Source organism: Pleurodeles waltl, chromosome 6 (assembly GCF_031143425.1).
Source record: "Pleurodeles waltl isolate 20211129_DDA chromosome 6, aPleWal1.hap1.20221129, whole genome shotgun sequence".
NCBI classification, from domain to species: Eukaryota; Metazoa; Chordata; class Amphibia; order Caudata; family Salamandridae; genus Pleurodeles; species Pleurodeles waltl.
In genome coordinates this window covers 516,278,329-516,295,162 of record NC_090445.1, presented here as the reverse complement: position 1 = coordinate 516,295,162, position 16,834 = coordinate 516,278,329, and the positions used below count along the sequence as shown (strand labels likewise).

Genomic DNA, 16,834 nt, shown 5'->3' with positions numbered 1-16,834 from the left:
CAGGTTGCATTTCCCGGAGCAAACCCCTACAGAATACGGTCACTGAACAAAACTGGTCTTGTAAATATTAGGTACATGGCACCATAATGTAATAGGACACTGGCACATTGGAACAACCTCATCAGAAAGCCATTGCTTACCTGCTTCGGGAGATGCTCCCAATTACAGTAAGAATGGCTCAGAATCTCATCTGCGCACTCCTGAAGTTCTCCATCATAAAAAAGATCATTTGGTATCTTGAGGATAGCTGGATGGGACCTTAATGAGACAGAACAGCACTGTTAATATTAATACCACAAAACATTACCAACTCCTACACACCACTGGTCATTTAATAGTACAAACTAGAATTGTATGCCTTGAAGCCTAGTACTAATCATGTTCTGTTACACAAAAGACTTAAAATGTAGAAATGTTACCTTTCCACACTAGGTCGCATACTCTGCTATCAGGTGTTGCTAGAAACTGTGTAGGGCTATACATGATGGGGGGCATATATCTGCAACAATGCAAAAATAGTTCTGGTTGTCCCAACTTGTATTGTTGATTGTGTGCATTGTCACCACAACAGTAACTATCCCTAAAAATCGATCATAGGCGATGCCCTCTAACAGTGAAAAAGATCCCCTCTGACAGTGCTGGACCTCTAAGTTACTTTGACAGTCGACCATTCATCCTTCACTTGCATCCTGGAATCTTCAATGAGATTTTTTTTTTTTTTTTTTTTTTAAATCAATGTTCTTGTCTGGCTGGCCTCCTACCTTTCCCACCAACACCAATTTGTTCACATTGGCATGTCCAGGTCACAAAACATCCCCATCACATGTGGAGTCTCCGAGAGCTCCACGCTGTCTCATGTCATCCAAAATCTACTTGGTGCTCTACTCAGATAACATCATCAAGATTCACCAAAATGCTGATGATACACAGCTCTGCTTGAAAATCTACATTGCTTCAGACAGCTAATGACTCCAACATCGCATGCACATAATCCAGAACTGGATACGAGGGAATTCAGAGCGGCATTTTTGGCGGGGGAGACTGAAATCCCTGATCTGCGCAGATGAGTTGCAACCACAGCCATCACCTTGGTGAACACCGTAGGGGCGCTGGTAAGGCCAAAGGGGAGCACAGTGAACTGAAAGTGCTCTTTGCCCACCGTGAAACGCAAGGAACATCTGTGGGTAGGCAGGATGGCAATATGGAAATAAGCATCATGCAAGTCCAATGCGACCATCCAGCCTCCTGGTTTCAGGGCACATGGAACCTGAGCCAAAGTGAGCATTTTGAACCTCTCCTATCTGAGGAAGAGATTGAGTGACCAAAGGTCTAGGATAGGGTAGAAGCCCTTGTCTGTTTTGGGTATCAAAGTAGAGGGAATAGCAACCACAACCTACTTCTGGCACAGGGACCCTCTCTATTGCACCCTCCATCATCCAATCGTAGGACGGTGCCATGGATGGAGGGGTAATCTTCGGATTATCTGCAAAACCCACCTGTCTGATGTGATTGATTGCTAGAAGAGCAGCTAATGGCGGATACTGCCCTTGATTGGTCCCTGGTGAGGAAGTGTCAGACTATTAATCTTTTGTGCAGCAGTTGGTGGAGTGGGTGGGTGAGGGGGAGTGTTCAGGGAGGTTACTGGCCAGACTGCTGGCTCCCTGATCCACGAGGTTTGTGGATCCATTTCCCCAGCCATGCAAAGGCTGGGCAGCATGCGCAGCAGTGGCTAGACGGGAACAGATGTGGAATGCCACCCCTTCTATAGCAATGGAAGAGGCAAAAAAAGCAGACTGAGGGGGGGCGAGGGGTTGCTGCAAGGCCCAAGTACCTGGCCATAGCACGAGAATCCTTGAAGCGCTCAAGCACAGTCTGCTTTTTCTCCGAAGTGACGGGTGCCATTGAGGAGCACCCGTGGTTTGGACATCTCCCAAAAAGCCAGATGTCCTTATCCAGGTGTGGCACCGAAAGGCCACGGTCGATGAAACTGCTCTGCCCAGTGAGCTGGTCATGTTCAGTCCACAACGGATTATGAACTTTTCTGCATCTCTCCAATCAGCAACTGCTTGGGAAAGTACAGCCTGGACCTCCTCTGGGGCCTATGGCAACACTTGTGCAACCGTATCCCACAGTAAGTGGATATAATGGCCCAAAAGGCATGTGGTGTTAACGGACCACAATGCCAGGCTAGCAGAAGAAAACAACTTCTTTCTAAGTGCATCCGGCCTCCTGGATTCCCTATCCAGGAGTGCGGAAGGGAATGCGCCATGGGAGGTGGAGGCTTGGATAACCAAGCTCTCAGGAGTGTTGCGTAAGCAAACTTGGGTCGCCCAGATCAAGACGATGGCAGCAGGCAACTGTCCTGTTCACAGAAGCCCCTGTGCTGGGCTTGGACCAGGGACCCAGTAGGACATCTGTAAGGGTTTCATTGAAGTAGAAGAATGTTTCACTTTCTTCGACTTACCTGATCGTCTTGAGACCTTGGATTATGACGGCAATGATGGAGCACTCTGCGACCGCTCCCGGGAACTTCCTCTCAACTGGGACCTCAACTTGCGGATTTGAGCGTCAGGCCACCATTAGCTTTAGGTACCGCTCCCTCAAAGCTTTTGAATGCATGGCCTGATACACTGAGCACAACTTTGGGTCACGGACATGCTCCAGACACCAGAGGCACATGAGATGTGGATCCATCACTGACATCGCCCAATGACATGATCTGCAGGGCTTGAACCCGGTCTTCCTCTGACATCCTTGACGCACCAGGAGTTAGCAACTCCAAAAAACTTTTTAAAAAGTCAAAAATGGGCAGTTAAAAAATGACGAAGGGGTAGCTATCTTCCGATCAGCACTGGATGGCGGGGAAAGAAAAAACTGACACCAGAGCACATACAGGGAGTGCAGAATTATTAGGCAAGTTGTATTTTTGAGGATTAATTTTATTATTGAACAACAACCATGTTCTCAATGAACCCAAAAAACTCATTAATATCAAAGCTGAATATTTTTGGAAGTAGTTTTTAGTTTGTTTTTCGTTTTAGCTATGTTAGGGGGATATCTGTGTGTGCAGGTGACTATTACTGTGCATAATTATTAGGCAACTTAACAAAAAATATATATATACCCATTTCAATTATTTATTATTACCAGTGAAACCAATATAACATCTCAACATTCACAAATATACATTTCTGACATTCAAAAACAAAACAAAACAAAAACAAATCAGTGACCAATATAGCCACCTTTCTTTGCAAGGACACTCAAAAGCCTGCCATCCATGGATTCTGTCAGTGTTTTGATCTGTTCACCATCAACATTGCGTGCAGCAGCAACCACAGCCTCCCAGACACTGTTCAGAGAGGTGTACTGTTTTCCCTCCTTGTAAATCTCACATTTGATGATGGACCACAGGTTCTCAATGGGGTTCAGATCAGGTGAACAAGGAGGCCATGTCATTAGATTTCCTTCTTTTATACCCTTTCTTGCCAGCCACGCTGTGGAGTACTTGGACGCGTGTGATGGAGCATTGTCCTGCATGAAAATCATGTTTTTCTTGAAGGATGCAGACTTCTTCCTGTACCACTGCTTGAAGAAGGTGTCTTCCAGGAACTGGCAGTAGGACTGGGAGTTGAGCTTGACTCCATCCTCAACCCGAAAAGGCCCCACAAGCTCATCTTTGATGATACCAGCCCAAACCAGTACTCCACCTCCACCTTGCTGGCGTCGGAGTCGGACTGGAGCTCTCTACCCTTTACCAATCCAGCCACGGGCCCATCCATCTGGCCCATCAAGACTCACTCTCATTTCATCAGTCCATAAAACCTTAGAAAAATCAGTCTTGAGATATTTATTGGCCCAGTCTTGACGTTTCAGCTTGTGTGTCTTGTTCAGTGGTGGTCGTCTTTCAGCCTTTCTTACCTTGGCCATGTCTCTGAGTATTGCACACCTTGTGCTTTTGGGCACTCCAGTGATGTTGCAGCTCTGAAATATGGCCAAACTGGTGGCAAGTGGCATCGTGGCAGCTGCACGCTTGACTTCTCAGTTTATGGGCAGTTCTTTTGCGCCTTGGTTTTTCCACACGCTTCTTGCGACCCTGTTGACTATTTTGAATGAAACGCTTGATTGTTCGATGATCACGCTTCAGAAGCTTTGCAATTTTAAGAGTGCTGCATCCCTCTGCAAGATATCTCACTATTTTTGACTTTTCGGAGCCTGTCAAGTCCTTCTTTTGACCCATTTTGCCAAAGGAAAGGAAGTTGCCTAATAATTATGCACACCTGATATAGGGTGTTGATGTCATTAGACCACACCCCTTCTCATTACAGAGATGCACATCACCTAATATGCTTAATTGGTAGTAGGCTTTCGAGCCTATACAGCTTGGAGTAAGACAACATGCATAAAGAGGATGATGTGGTCAAAATACTCATTTGCCTAATAATTCTGCACTCCCTGTATAAGAAATCTGAAACTAGAGGTCTCCATCAGATTGGGTAGTCAACTATCAGTCAATGCCAGTGAAACATGGATACCCACAAAGGACCAGGTTTCTCCCTCCAACAGGCCTGAGACTTCCGCATTGTGGCCTAGAGAATCAGTGTATGTGTTGGGGACTATAAAAAGATATGATGTAGCAAGATTGCCACATCTCTCTAGAGCCTGATGTGAACCCTGCGTGGCAGACCCTGGGGAAGCAGTGACTGCCTAGGATTCTACCCTTGGTAACCAGCAGATAGGTTTCCTTCAGTAATGTTATCTGGGGGCTATGCTTTTTGAGGTACTGCATAACTGCACCTTGTTTGATCATGTTGTTCAGTCCGTTAACGTTCCAAGAAGTAATTTGAAATCAGCCGCCATGCATATAAAAGTGGCAGTAATGTGTTGCAAAAGTAATCCTCCCCTGGGTTATAGGCCAGTGTTCTATACTGATCACCTCCTATCAAGTTTATCCAACTACACCCCACCCCACAATTCCTAACTTGAAGAATCTGTTGCCTCAAAACCCAATTAAGTGACTTTTAGTCTGTGGTGTGACCAATTACGCCACCTAAATGAATGGAATTTTGTGCAATCCAGTAGTTTTGCTAATCAGATTGATGACCCCCGTACATCAGACCCTCCACCTTCCCCACCACCTTATCATCCTGAACCCCTGCGCCTCCACCTCTTCCCCCAACATCACTACTTGAGACAGAAGAACCCGAGCCTCTCTACAGTAGGTCTGGTGTACAGGTATGATGTTGAATTTCCCCTTGTGGCACACCATGGCCTCCTGCAACACCAAGATAAACACCCCTCAGGCCCCATGATCTCACTACACTTAACCCCTCGGCAGACCCGTTCCCAGAGCACATGAACCCATTGGAACAATATGATAATGTTGTTCAGTTAGTATTTCAGTTTGCACACCTGCAAGGAGTAGACATGCGTTTCCAGATTATTGGTTCCAACTGCCATAACCTATTGCCTCCACCTGCTAATGTTAATTGATTCCACCTGCTTCAGTCTTTGGTTTCAACTCCCATGACCTACTGACTCCACCTACTAATGTTACTGCACCTGCTTGCATTAAAGGTCAAAACCATGAGGGTGACAGGTGTGTTCTCTCCCAGGGCCCATTGGAACCTTCCTGTCTCCCATGTGAGCCACGTGCATTTCAGGAGTCAGTCACACCAATAGAGTACTTAAACCACACCCAAAACTCCAGTTTGTGCTTGGCCATGCTCCTGTCCTGAGAAAAGGATCATCCCTGCACTCACCTCCTGAGTTGACTGGACTCCTCCAGCGCTCTAATCAGCCCCAAGCCTCCACGCAGCTCTTGTGATCCGACGACCATCAACACTTCTGTTGTCTTTCCTTCCTCGAGGGCTCCTTCCACTACAGCTACAAAGACTTACTCAAGGTTTCAGTTTTAAGAAAGAGACAAGGCTATGTACTTGATTACAGGTTAGCACTAATTCCTAGATTAAGCCTAAGACTATCTAAAGATCGAATTAAAGTTTGCTCTCTGCAAAACGGACACTACCTTTGTTTCAATAGCTTTACATTCTGAACTTCTTTTCAAAGTGGGGGGCTCCGGACTTATATCAGAACTGAAATCCGCTGACCAGTTACTCTTGACAAACTTTTATAAGAACGAGAGAGGACTAATTAGAGTGCACTATATATGTATACGAACTTGTACAGAGAACTGAACGTAAAATTATTTGTGGGAATGCCTGAAATGGATTAGTTACTTACCTGTAAATCCTAGTTCTCTTCCAGGGGTATCCTCATCAAAGTCATAAACATTGAATATTCCCGCCCTTGTGCGGGGACCCCGGAGCATATATATATAAAATACATACATATTATCATGTGTAAAACAGCAATGCAGGCTATAATCATAAATAGGCTAAAATGCTTTATTTCTATGCAAGTTTTTTTTTTTTTTTTTTTTTTATATTATATTATAAAATCACAATAGATCATAAATATCTACCTAAGCCCCAAAAACTGGACTTAGGGAAGTAAACAGCAGTAAATAGCAGAGAAAAATAGAAAAAACTACATTGAAAAACAATGAAGCATTCTTAGCCAATAGGCTGCATGCAGGTTAACACAGGAGAACCATAAAAACTTTGGCACCGTGCCTTTAAGACCCTGAGCACCTCCAGTATCCCACCATGCCTCAGGGGTGAAGGGAAGGTGACAGTTGGTTCACAGTTAGGTCAGTACTTTTTTACGGTGACAATCTGTGTAACTGATCAGAAAGATAATCTGTCCTGCACTTCTAGGAGACTTAAGTCCGGGGAGGAGGGTGGGTTGTTTATGACTTTGATGAGGATACCCCTGGAAGAGAACTAGGATTTACAGGTAAGTAACTAATCCTTCTCTTCCAGGGGATCCTCATCAATAGTCATAAACATTGAATAGATTAGCAAGCCCATCCCTAAACTCTGCGGACTGTCCGAAAGAAGTGCAGGAAAGAATACATATTCATGCAAATAGATTTCTAAGAGAGGCCTGCCCCACCTGGGCATCCGCTCTTGCATCCGAGTCTAAACAGTAATGCTTAGTAAAGGTATGCACAGACTTCCATGTAGCAGCCTTACAAATCTCGGAAATTGGTACATTGTTAAGGAGGGCAGCAGTAGCCGCTTTTCCCCTTGTGGAATGCGCTTTTGGCCTAGCCAGTAATTGCTTATTAGCCAGTTGGTAAGTGTTAACAATACAAGACACAATCCATCTTGATATAGTTCGTTTAGACGCTGCCTCTCCTGTTCTTAAATGACCATAATTCAGAAACAAATGGTTAGAATGTCTAATCGGTTTTGTTTTGTCCAAATAGAATTTCAGCACTCTTTTTAAGTCTAAAGAATGCAATGCTTTCTCAGCCGGAGTCTCCGGATTGGGAAAGAAAGTCGGTAAAGATATAGTCTGATTGATATGGAATTCTGACACCACCTTCGGAAGGAAAGATGGGTGAGTTCGCAGAACCACTCTATTATCGTGAAAAACCGTGTACGGTTCTCTACAAGACAGAGCCTGAATTTCGCTGACCCTCCTCGCTGAAGTAATGGCCACCAAAAAAGCCGTCTTCCACGTAAGGTGCTGTAAAGAGGCCTTGTGGATAGGTTCAAAGGGAGGGCCCATAAGTTTTGACAGGACTACATTCAGTTCCCATGGAGGAGAAGGTCTCCGAATGGGAGGAAAAACCTTTTTCAAGCCTTCTAAAAAAATCCTTGACTACAGGTATCGTAAAGAAGGATTCCTGAGAAGGCGACTTACGATACGCTGTAATTGCAGATAAATGAACCTTAATAGAAGATACCTGCAGACCAGACTTCGCCAGATGAAGTAAATAGGATAGTATGACGTCCTCCTGAGCTCGTATGGGATTTATACCTTGTTGAGAGCACCAGATGTAAAATCTCTTCCACTTAAAAGCGTAAGAACGCCGCGTGGAAGGTCGTTTTGACTCTTTCAAGATGCTCATGCACTCCTGTGAGAGCCCTAGGTGCCCATACTGTAGGAATTCAGGAGCCATGCTGTCAAGCTCAGAGAGGGAAGGTTGGGATGTAGGATTCTGCCTTCCATCCTGCTCAGGAGATCCGGTCTGCACGGCAACCTCCTGTGAGGTCTTTCCGATAAGTTGAGTAGGTCCGTGTACCAGAATTGGCGGGGCCATTGTGGCGCTATCAGAATCATTCTGGTTCTGGATTTGTAAAATTTGTTGATTACTGCCGGTATGAGGGGAATCGGTGGAAAGGCGTAGAGAAATGTCCCTGACCAGTTGATCAACAGGGCATTCCCTTGAGATCCCGGACGGCAGAACCTGGACGCGAAGTCTGGGCATTTGTTGTTTGTTTCGTCTGCAAAGAGATCCAACTGAGGTCGACCCCATTGACCGAAGATGTCCTCGACGACTTCGTCGTGTAGCACCCAGTCGTGCGCGTCTTCCAGATGTCTGCTCAGGAAATCTGCCTCTACGTTTTGCTGACCTGGCAGGTGTACCGCTGTGATAGACATTCCCCTGGCCAGGAGCCAATGCCATATCGTTTGGGATTCTCGAGACAGAGGTAGTGATCTTGTTCCCCCCTGTTTGTTCAGGTAATACATTGTGGTTGTATTGTCTGTCTGAACTAGGATAGATTTCCCCTGAACCAATGGAGAGAAAGATTTGAGAGCCAGATGGACTGCTCTGAGTTCCAGTAGATTTATGTGATAGTTCTTTTCCTTGTCGGACCACAGACCCTGAGCTTGGAAGGAACCCAGATGAGCACCCCAACCCTGAAGAGACGCATCCGTCACCAGAGTGTCGACTGGAATTGTCTGGTGAAACGGAGAACCTATCGACAGGTGTGGTCTGTGCATCCACCATTGTAGTGATTGAAAAGCCACTGTTGGTAGTCGAACTCTGTCCTCCCAGTGACCAGTCTTTTGGCTCCAATTGTTCTCTAATGCCTCCTGAAGGGGCCTCATGCGTAGCCTGGTATTCGGGACAATGAAGATGCATGAAGCCATGGAGCCCAGAAGCGATGTCACCTGACGAGCTGTAGGTGCATCGGCTGTTAATAGATGTTGACACTTCCTGTGGATTGATAAAAGTCGTTCCTCCGAAGGAAACACTCTTTGGAGCTCTGTGTTTAGTATCGCTCCCAGGTAGCGGAGGTTTTGTGTTGGAATCAAGGTTGACTTGTCGTGGTTGATTTGAAGACCTAGAGACTCGAAAGTTCTTAGAACGATATCTCGATGTTTTCTCGCCTGATCCGGAGATGAGGCCTTCACTAGCCAGTCGTCCAGGTAGGGATAGACGAATATTTTTTGTCTTCGAAGGTGTGCCGCTACCACTGCTACACATTTTGAAAAGACTCGGGGTGCAGACTTCAGGCCGAATGGAAGGACTCTGAATTGGTAGTGCTGTGACGCTATCTGGAAACGTAAAAATTTCCGATGTTTGGTTGCTATTGGGATGTGAAAATATGCATCCTGTAGATCGATGGAGCACATCCAGTCTCCCTGATGCAGTTGCGGGACAATCTGGTGAAGGGCTAGCATCCTGAACTTTTGTTTTCTTATGTACTTGTTCAGGAGCCGTAAGTCCAGAATTGGTCTGAAGAGGCCCTGTTGACCTTTTTTCGCCACCAGAAAGTAACGGGAGTACACCCCTTTTCCTTTTTGTGTCGGAGGAACCTTTTCTACAGCTTTCTTTTGTAGGAGTGCGAGAACTTCCTTGCGTAGCAGGCTGAGATGAGAAGGAAAACACCTTGCTGGCGGCAAGTGTGGAGGAGGTTTTTTGAAAAGGAGAGAATAGCCATGTTCGACAATATTGAGCACCCATTTGTCTTTTGTGATTGAGTGCCACTCGCGAAGATGATGCGTAACACTTCCCCCCACCGGAGTGGTGCACAGTGCTGAGGGAAGCAATGCCTCATTGCTTTGATGGCGTCTTTGCTGTAGACTGTTGAGGTCTACTTGACCCTCTGTCTCTTGTGGGTCTACGTGCCTGAAACAGGGGACGTCCCTGTCGTTGTTGTGGCCTTTGAGACCAGTGAGGGGTTTGAACCCTCTGCTGGAATGGTCGTCTGTCATACGGCCTGTACCTCCGCCTGAAGTCTTTTTTACGTTCCAGGCCCACTGCCCTCATCGTGTCGACTTCCGTTTTCATTCGGGCCATCTCTTCATCCGCGTGGGTACCGAACAACGAACTCCCGCTGAATGGGAGGTTCAAAATGCGCTGCTGTGCTTCCTGCTTCAGACCCGTGAGCCGTAGCCAGGAAGACCTCCTAGCGCAGATTCCGTGCGCATACCCATGCGCAGCCAAATCCGCCCCGTCCGCCGCCGCGCTGATGACCTGGTTAGATACTAGGCCCCCTTCCTGCAAGATTTCCTGGAAGTCCTGTCTATCTTCCCTGGGCAACTTTTCTGTAAATCTGTGGAGTGAGTCCCACAGAGAGCGGTCATATCTGCCCAGAAGTGCTGAGGCGCTGGAGACCTTCATAGCAGATGCCGCCGTACCGCACATCTTTCTCCCCAGAGAGTCTAGGTGTCTGCTCTCCTTATCCGGGGGGACTGTGGAAGATGATGCCACAGAGTGTGTTTTTCTGGCTGCGGCTAAGATCACAGAGTCCGGTGGCGGATCCTTCCGCAGGAATAAAGGATCTTGTTCCGGAGCTTTGTATTTCTTTTGAATCCTAGCCGGGGCAGACTTGAGAGTGGCTGGAGACAGAAAAGTGTCCATAGTCGGTTGCAGCAAACCCGGTACTAGTGGCAGCAGTTTTCTCGAGACTGATCTGTGTTGTAGGGTCTCAAAGATAACTGAGGATGAGGTGGCCGGCTCTGGTACCTCAATATTTAGCTTCTGCGCTCCCCTTAGAAGAACCTCATTAAAAGTGGTGATATCATCCACCGGGGAAATCCTAGCAGGTGGAGAATCTGTGAGTGTGGGGGAGTAGCGCCCCACAGACGATCCTGAAGAAGACCAAGAAGGTGATCTTCTGCGTGGTGTTCGTGACCTGGTTCTCCTTCGGGAACGGGACCTGCTCCGAGAGACTGTAGCAGAGTGTGCAGGTCTTGTGGTCGGCTGACGAGAAGCAGAACAAGCCCGTCCTGCTCTAGCTGTAGGCGATGGCGTTCTCGGTAATGAGGCAGTAGGAGAATACATCCTCGAGTATTGTGAATCCGGGGATGCTGTGATGGGAGAAACATGCCCCGATGCTCTGGAATGGGATGAAGCACTCCTTATAGAGACCACCGGTGAGGGAGCTTTGTCCGCTGGCTCCACTGCCTGTGACACCGCTGAAGGTTGTGTCGACGTCGATTGTATCCTCGACGTCGAAGGTTGCGCTGGCTGGTCTGCTCTCGACGTCGAATGTCCTGACGTCGGAGGTCTTGCCGTCGAGTGTCTTGACGCCGATCGCCTATCACGGGACCTGGACCTACTCGCCGTCGTGTGTCTCGACGTTGAGTGGCGAGTGGTCGACGGCGGATGTTCATGCCGTCGAGGTGTTTTTGGTGTCGTGTCCTTCGACGCCAAGGGGTGAGACGTTCTCAACGGCGAACGGGAGCGCCGGAGATGACTCGACGCCGAACGGCGGCCTGCCGTCGACGGAGATGTACCCCTGTGTCCATGCTTCGACGTTTTGTCCCTCGACGTCGGTCTGGTCGCCGTCGACGGCGATCTATGCCGGTGAGACGGTGGTGCCGATGACGTCGATGGAGAACAAACAGGTACAATCCTACCTGTCGACGTCGAACGGGCCATTCCTTCTGCTGTAGGTCTGGGAAGTGAAGAGGATGTTGACTTTTTCCTCTCCTGAAGCCCATGTAGCCTGATCTTCTCTCTGTCTTTGAGAGTCCTCCTTGACATGTTCTTACAATACTTGCAGGTGTCAGGACAGTGACTCTGTGGCAGGCAGACAATACACAGAGAGTGTGGGTCTGACTGGGCTTTCTTCTTCCCACAAGAGGGACATTTTACAAAAAGAGAAGGCATTTTTCTGTCAGAAAAAACCTTCCTAGCTCAGACAAAGATATTACTTGTCGAGTGAAAAGTGAAAAACGCTTTTTTAAAGAATTTTTCTGAGGAAAACTCAGAAAAACTGAGAGCTCAATGCTCCAGGATCCTCTCAGAAGAAGCCGGAAAAAAACTGACCTAACTGTGAACCAACTGTCACCTTCCCTTCACCCCTGAGGCATGGTGGGATACTGGAGGTGCTCAGGGTCTTAAAGGCACGGTGCCAAAGTTTTTATGGTTCTCCTGTGTTAACCTGCATGCAGCCTATTGGCTAAGAATGCTTCATTGTTTTTCAATGTGGTTTTTTCTATTTTTCTCTGCTATTTACTGCTGTTTACTTCCCTAAGTCCAGTTTTTGGGGCTTAGGTAGATATTTATGATCTATTGTGATTTTATAATATAATATAAAAAAAAAAATTAAAAAAAACTTGCATAGAAATAAAGCATTTTAGCCTATTTATGATTATAGCCTGCATTGCTGTTTTACACATGATAATATGTATGTATTTTATATATATATGCTCCGGGGTCCCCGCACAAGGGCGGGAATATTCAATGTTTATGACTATTGATGAGGATCCCCTGGAAGAGAACCAGCCTTAAACCTTGATTTTTACCTGCTCTTGTGCAATACTTGTGGTGAAGCCTGTAACTGTACAATATTATGAATAACTATGTGATCTTTGTATGCTGAGAACTGTTGGCAAACATTTCTTCTAATTGTTACCAGTGCACTACACATCCACAGAAACACAAAGTCCAGGAAGTGGAGAACCTCTAATGCAGTGTCGAAAGGTAGCAGAGTGGGACTGGTATTGCAAGTATATCTTTTCTTATTTTGTCCCAACCCCCTTCCCCTTCGAGGGCAGTGAAAGATTTAAGGGTTTAGGGTTCCTTGATCATGGGCTGCCCTCCTTAGGGATAATAGGTCCACCATCACCTCAGTGTCAGGACCAGGTGAGTGTGTGACATCCACCTCCTCCCGTGAGCACTAAGGTGCCTCAAAAAAGTGCGTTACTCCCTGGTGCATGACTGTTAGAAAGGAGGTCTCTAGCTGGCAGTCAGTTTACACCCTGTCCAAGTAGGGACACTCACTCTTGTCAGGTTAAGGGAGATACCCAGCTCAGATAACACCTGCTCGCCCCCTTGGTAGCTTGGCACAAGCAGACAGGCTTATCTCAAAAGCTATGTAAAGTATTTGCACATCACATAGTAATATAGTGAAAACACTACAAAAAAAAAACCTCACCAGTTTTAGAAAAATAGGCAATATTTATGCGTGTAAAACAAGACCAAAAGGAGAAAAATCCAACATATAGTAATAAAGATATGAATTTCGCACAAATTAACTTAAAAATACAGTTCCTTGAAGTCGATAGCTCAGTCTGGGGCTATTACGGCGTTGTGAACAACAAATCTAACAGTTCAGGCCGACTGCGGGTCAAGGCTTAGCTACAATGTCGGGACGACCAGCAAACAGTACCTTGGAAATGGAGGGCGGCGTTATTCACGCAATGAGATCCTGAGTGCAGTGTCACTAGCGTCAACAGGTATCGGTCCCAGAGGTCAGTGCAGGGGTCGCCGGGCCCTTGAAGTCACATGCGTTGTTGATCATACTCCAGGCTGATGACGAAGTCAGGAGCACGGTCATTGAAGGCGTCGGGCTGCAGTGGAAATAGGGACAATGCGACTTGCTGTTCCCACAGGTCACAGTATAGGCAGCAGCTCGGTGACAGCATCCTGCGGCATCAATGAGACCAGGGCTGCACTCTGAAGCGGGGTAAGGCGGTGCAACATGCAATGTCTCCAGGCTGCGGTGCAGGCAGTGGCGTTGTCGTTGCTGAAGTGCTGCCATCGGTAGGTCCAAGGTGGCGGTACAACACAAGCTGGGCTCCGTGTGGTGCCCACGGGTCACTGTGCAGACATGGGCATCTGTTCAGGATTGTGGAGTCGGTGCTGGCGTCTGTGGACCTGGACTGCGGTGCGGGATGGGACGGTGCTTAGTGTACCTCACAAGCAGTTTCCTCAGGTCATGGTGCAAGCAGCGGCTTGGTGTCAGTGAGACCAGGGTTGTGGCGCGAAGTGGGGCACCGCTCTGTGCATCATCAGGTCACTAAGCAGGCAGCAGCATCATGTTGGTTTTTCTTCTGTTGCAGCACAAAAAACACAGTTCCCTGGGTTGTAGGCAGATGAATCTGAAGTCTTTGATATCCCTAAGACTTCCAACAGGAGGCAAACTCTACTTGAAGCCCTTGGAGAAACTTCACAAACAGGATACACAGCAATGTCCAGTCGCTGTCCTCTTTAAGGCAGAAGCAGCAATTGCAGACCAACCTACCAAAGTACACACAGCAAAGTGGCAGTACCTCTTCTCCAGCACTTCAGCTCTTCTCCTTGGCAGAGGTTCCTCTTGATCAAGAAGTGTTCAAAGAGTCTGGGGTTTTGGGTCCACTACATACCTCATTTCTGCCTTTGAAATAGGCAAACTTTATAGGAAAATATCTGTTGTTCACTAGATCCTGCCTTGCCCAGGCCTGGCCCAAGACACATTCCAGGGGGTTGAAGACTGTATTGTGTGAGGACAGGCACAGCCCTTTCAGGTGCAAGTGTCAGCTCCTCCCTCCTCACTCTAGCCCAGGAAGACTCATCAAGATATGCAGGACACACCTCAGATCCCTTTGTGTCATTGTCTAGAGGGAATTCACAAACAGCCCAACTGTCAGTCTGACCCAGACATGGATTCCACAGGCAGGCAGGGGCACAGAATGCTAAAGCAAGAAAATGCACACTTTCTAAAAGTGGCATTTTCAAACTTACCATCTAAAAAACAACTTCACCAAAAGATGTATTTTTTAAATTGTGAGTCCTGAGACCCCAAACTCCACATCTCTATCTGCTCCCAATGGGAAATAACTCAAGAGGAATTTAGATGTAATCCCCATGTTAACCTATGGGAGAGAGAGAACTTGCAATAGTGAAATCGAAATGTGGCAGTATTTCACTATCACAACATGTAAAACACACCAGTACATGTCCTACCTTTTAAATATGCTGTGCCCTGCCCATGGGGCTGCCTAGGAACTACCTAAGGGTTGACTTACATGTAGTAAAAGTAAGGTTTGGGCCTGGCACGTGGGTAAGTGGGGACAAATGCAGTGTCAGGTCTGAGAGATGCTTACAGAGCTACTCATGTGGGTGGCACAATCAGTGCTGCAGGCCAAGTAGTATCATTTCATTTACATTCCATGGGCTTGCAATTGAGCACTGATTTGCAGTGGTAAAGTGCACAGAGACAAACCAGCAAAACAGATCTGAAAAAAATAGGAGGAAGAAGGCAAAACGTTTTGGGGATAACCCTGCAAAAAATTGTCATTTCCAACACAACCCCCTCCCAGCCTAAAGCCAGGGTAGGCCAATCCATGCTTTGCTGGACCTACCTGCTTAGGGCAATAGAACATAGACAATGGCCCATTACTGCAGGGGCTCTTACCAGTCCGATGTCTCACTGAATCAGGGTGGAACACTCTCTGGGACTATTCAACTAACCCAGGGGGAACCCTTCTCATCTGAGGACACCATCTGTGCGGCACCTAACCTTACCTTGCCCATAGATACATCCGAGTAGGCAGACAGTACCACCATGGCCAACAGTGTGAGGTGGCCCTTTCTATCACTTGGGTCTGACTTCGGTCCCTTACTTAGGAAAAACTCGGACCATAAGGACAACCACCAACCGAGGCCATTGACATCTGTGTGTCAAGAACCAGGCCCTAGGCCACCTAGGGGTCGCTAGCCTCTGTGGTTTTGAAAAGTGAGAGGCAGTAGACCCAGGTGCCTGACTCCTCCAAAGATCCTCTGCAGAAACCAATCCAGACTATAATATATCCGTCGACGTTTCGACCCCTCTATACCTTGGGCCAAATCCCAGCTCCACAATGGGTCTTCTTCAGGACTAGTATGATGGGAGTCCCTTAAATATATCCTTCTTCACTTGACTCTTTGGAGGATTAAAGGAATTGATTTAGACTCTGAGGATTTGGAATGGAGTTAATGCAGCAAACAGAAAAGAACCAACCAACTGTTTTTAGTACAGGTTTTTGATTCATTGGAATATGTATTATTCTTCTTTCAATCTATCACAAGCACTTTTTCTCACACTATCTGTACTTTGGTGTGTTTTACTAGATGAGTTGTCCATATAGGATGAATATATTAGATTGATATTTATGTATAAGTAAATAAATGAACATATATATTTATATGAATAAATAGTTTTTTTGTTTTCACCTATGTTGTTTTATGATATATAAATAATTTGTCGATCTTTCCCAGTTAGGGTATTGTATGTAATGAGGCTTACCTAGGAAGCAACATGTAAAGCATTTGCACATAAACAGTAATACAGTGAAAACACCACAAAAGGACACCACAGTAGTTTTAGCCAATATTTATCCATTTAGAACAAGACCAAAATGAGAAAAATCCAACACACAGTAATAAAGATATGAATTTTGCAAGAATTAACTAAACAAATACAGCTCTTTTAAGTCAATCCGTCTGGGGCTATCACGGCACCGTAAACAACAAATCCAACAGTTCAGGCCTAAGCGGGGTCGCGGACCAGCTAGGGTATTGTGAAGACTCGCAAATGGTACCTTGGAAATGAAGGGTGTTGTGATCCTCGGGCTGAGATCTGGAGAGCTGCATTGCTGGTGTCAGCGGGTGTCAGTTCCAGAGGTCAGTGCAGGGGTCGTCGGACCCTTAAAGTCACACCAGCTGCTGATCGAACTCCAGGCTGATGAATTCAAGAGCGCTGGCATTGATGGTGTAGGG

The 16,834-nt window shown here is 46.7% G+C and overlaps 1 protein-coding gene across 3 annotated transcripts in view; it reads right to left on the bottom strand.

Annotated features, from left to right (window-relative positions):
• The window catches only part of MOV10 (Mov10 RNA helicase), a 276,396-nt gene that overhangs the window by 77,430 nt on the left and 182,132 nt on the right, over window positions 1-16,834 (bottom strand). For all 3 annotated transcript variants that reach the window (XM_069238670.1, XM_069238672.1, XM_069238671.1), the window contains exon 16: window positions 141-258. In XM_069238670.1, coding sequence (XP_069094771.1) covers window positions 141-258 — 118 coding nt within the window. The remainder of the gene's footprint in view (window positions 1-140; window positions 259-16,834) is intronic.